General features: G+C 32.6%; 1 protein-coding gene across 3 annotated transcripts; it reads left to right on the top strand.

Annotated features, from left to right (window-relative positions):
• The first annotated feature begins 118 nt into the window (after positions 1-118).
• LOC111379614 (mitochondrial adenine nucleotide transporter ADNT1-like) lies at positions 119-3,013 on the top strand. Of its 3 annotated transcripts, none has more exons than XM_023003025.1 (3): positions 119-755; positions 1,015-1,178; positions 2,484-3,013. In XM_023003025.1, the coding sequence occupies exons 1-3, from the start codon at positions 594-596 to the stop codon at positions 2,554-2,556; spliced, it is 399 nt and encodes a 132-aa protein (XP_022858793.1). In that variant the 5' UTR covers positions 119-593; the 3' UTR covers positions 2,557-3,013. The 3 variants fall into 3 exon arrangements, 2 of the variants coding, with proteins under 2 accessions (XP_022858793.1, XP_022858792.1); XM_023003024.1 differs by having other exon boundaries at positions 332-755; positions 2,504-3,005; XR_002700074.1 differs by lacking the exon at positions 119-755 and adding an exon at positions 765-881 and having other exon boundaries at positions 2,504-2,532.
• Positions 3,014-3,020: the final 7 nt, after the last annotated feature.

The following is a 3,020-nucleotide window of genomic DNA, read 5'->3' as shown; positions in this document are numbered from 1 at the left end:
TTTCCTTATTTTAGGTTAGAATGGGATCATTTACTGATAAAAATCGATGAAAAGAAATTGCGAGTGAGGAAATTTGAGGGAGAACGAGAAAGTGATGATGGGATTTGTCATTCCATTAGTTTTTCCTTTGAATTATTATATAATTGCTTACTCCTGAAACACTATACTCTCTTTCTGTGGAAGAATTAAAAGAATAAAAGTTGAAATCTTGAATATATTTAAGATGAATACATTATACTCCAAAGAATGTTTTCTATTCAAATGTTAGCATACGATTCTCACAATATCTTTTTTCTGTTCTACTAAGCTGGTTTCAAACAGTAAACAACAAAAGAAAGAAAATTGGATTCTGTACGGAAATTCGGACGGTTGTGTGGAATGACTTCGCCTGCCAGCTACCTTAAAAAATAAGGAAAAATAAAGAAAGCAAGTACCGCAGAAATTTCATGAGCCACCACGTCTTGGACTAAACAACACCAGCTGCATCAAGAACTTAACCATCTCCGAGTTATTTATTTATTTTTTTCCCCAAAGAAAGTAAATTGAAAACCTTTCTTTTATCAAGTATATTAAAAGGGACATTTCAAGTGTAAATGAACTTGACTTCTTGTGATGCTCTTTCAGTAGGCATTATTTTTTTGTTCCTTTTTGGCAGCCACTTTTTGTCCGTAGGATTTTTAGTAGTAACTTCTGCTGTCCATTGCAGGTCACGAACTGCTGTGGCTCCATTGGAACGATTAAAAATTTTGCTACAGGTTACAATACATACTTTTCCTTGATGGATACTGCATAGAGTACTGAGAATCAAGATCCATTTGTTGAGTTGTTTTTCCAGTAGACTCTGAATCATGTAAAGCAAATTCAGTATCAATTTTGTTAGGGTCTCTTTCTTTTAAATCCTTTTCCTTTTTGTAAATGCCGTTGTTATTTCTTTCAGTAATGTTGTTCAAGGCAATAATTTTGAACTGCTATTTTTGTGTTCTCCTTGCATCATGATGCTTTTCCAATGTGCAGGTCCAAAATCCGCATAATATAAAATACAATGGTACTGTTCAAGGCCTAAAGTATATTTGGAGAACTGAAGGCTTTAGAGGCTTATTTAAAGGCAATGGCACCAATTGTGCTCGAATTGTCCCAAATTCAGCAGTCAAGTTCTTCAGCTATGAGCAAGCCTCCAAGTATGTCTCTATGTAAAAAATTATAGAATTTGCTCAAGTTTGTGAGTGTTGGTTGTTTTAGTTTTCAGTTTGAATTTTTCGTATAGATGGGCCTCCACCAAACAAATACTTGTATAATCTGCATTTCTTTTGTTTACGTATCTCTGCATAGGAATGAAACTTATTTTCCCATTTCCTTTTTGCCATTTCTAAGGGAGGAGAAAACTTGCTCATGCTTATTACTATCACATAGTATAGGAATAAAATACTTTTTTGGACGGAAGAATTTGGCAAGATAAAGAAATACCAAAAAATAACAGAGGACCAAATTTTTAGGTAAATATAAAAGCATGTATAAGAAAATCGCAGGTTTATTATTGACATCTCTCGTCTTAATTAAAAACTGCTAGATTATGTTGTTTGGCAAAAGACGTGTTTCCTTTGAATGGAATTAGCCATGAAATTGAGATGAGTTTTGTGGGAAAAGGTAGATTCTTAGAAGGCAATTTGCTTTGTAAAGTTATGGAGCTCCAAATGTATTTGATAGGAGATTAAATGGATACATGCCAAATATACGCACTCGTTTTAGATGTAAAAGTTGGAACAAAATTCTGATTATTTTCTTACATGATTGTTAGTTTCAGGTTTGGAATTTTCCATTTTGTTATTTTCATGTATTCAGTGATATTAAAATTCCTCTTGAAAATTTTCTCCCGATTCGCCTCTCATTTTCTCTCTTTCCCATTCTACATCATTTGATATGAGAGCCTACTGTTGTTGACCTTCAAATTAAAAAAAAAAAAAAAAAAGACTCTTGAACACTGAACTCGCTAAAGGTTATATTGTCATTACAAATATTATCCTCTGTTTGGATACAAATTTATAAATGGTTTACAAATTAAGTCAAAGTTAAATATTAATTTTGACTACACATTTATAACTACTGCTCATTATCATTCACACCTTTTGTGAGGCCCGCTACTATTCCTCTTTATATACCATTTATGAATTTGCCAAATGGAGGAGTATAATTATCAATTTCACATTCAAGTAAATCATGACAGGCGAAAATATTTTACTTGTGAGATTTAAACATTGGCTTTTTTATTATTAATGTTGATTCTTTGGTGAATGATCTCCTAGTGGGACAATTGTAAATATGTATTTTTTTTGTTTGTTTAACCAAGCTGGCGTGATATAATATATTGCACATGCCATTATAGTGTTTGTATAGACAAATTATAGTTAGCTTTGAGTACATTTTGGTATTTACTTATCACAAAACGAGTAAATTATTTTCTTTTGATGCATTTCTTCTCTGACTAGGTCATTTTATGTTGCGACAGGGGTATATTATATCTGTACCAGCAGCAAACTGGCAATGGTAAGTCTTTACTAGTGTATGTACACTATAAAATTTGCACCGCTATTAATTTGTCTTAGCAAAGATTACTTTCTGTATATTTTGAGTGTCTGTGGGACAAACTGTTTATTCAATTTTTCTTGCTCTGATTGCCAAATCATTCACCCCAATTTATGATCAATGATTCTGCGCTTTCCATGTATCATGTTCATACACTGATCTAAGTTGAAAGCAAAGTCATGAAAATCATTGGAAAATGTACTTACTGTATGGGAACTTGTAGACAATCAATAGCAGTACATGCATTAATTTTATGTCATTCTCTTGCATGGCTAAATGCATGGAATACTGATATCAGCATTTTTGGGTCAAGCCCATTGGTTACCAATTTCATATTCAGTGTTTTCTTGGTGCAAAGATGGATCGTTAATTGGGCTTTTCCCCTCTTTATCTTATATGTTACTTCTACTATCTGATGTTTTTAATCCATAAGGACCACT

Source organism: Olea europaea, unplaced genomic scaffold (genome assembly GCF_002742605.1).
Source record: "Olea europaea var. sylvestris unplaced genomic scaffold, O_europaea_v1 scaffold2010, whole genome shotgun sequence".
NCBI lineage: Eukaryota > Viridiplantae > Streptophyta > Magnoliopsida > Lamiales > Oleaceae > Olea > Olea europaea.
This window is presented reverse-complemented; position numbering and strand designations above follow the sequence as displayed.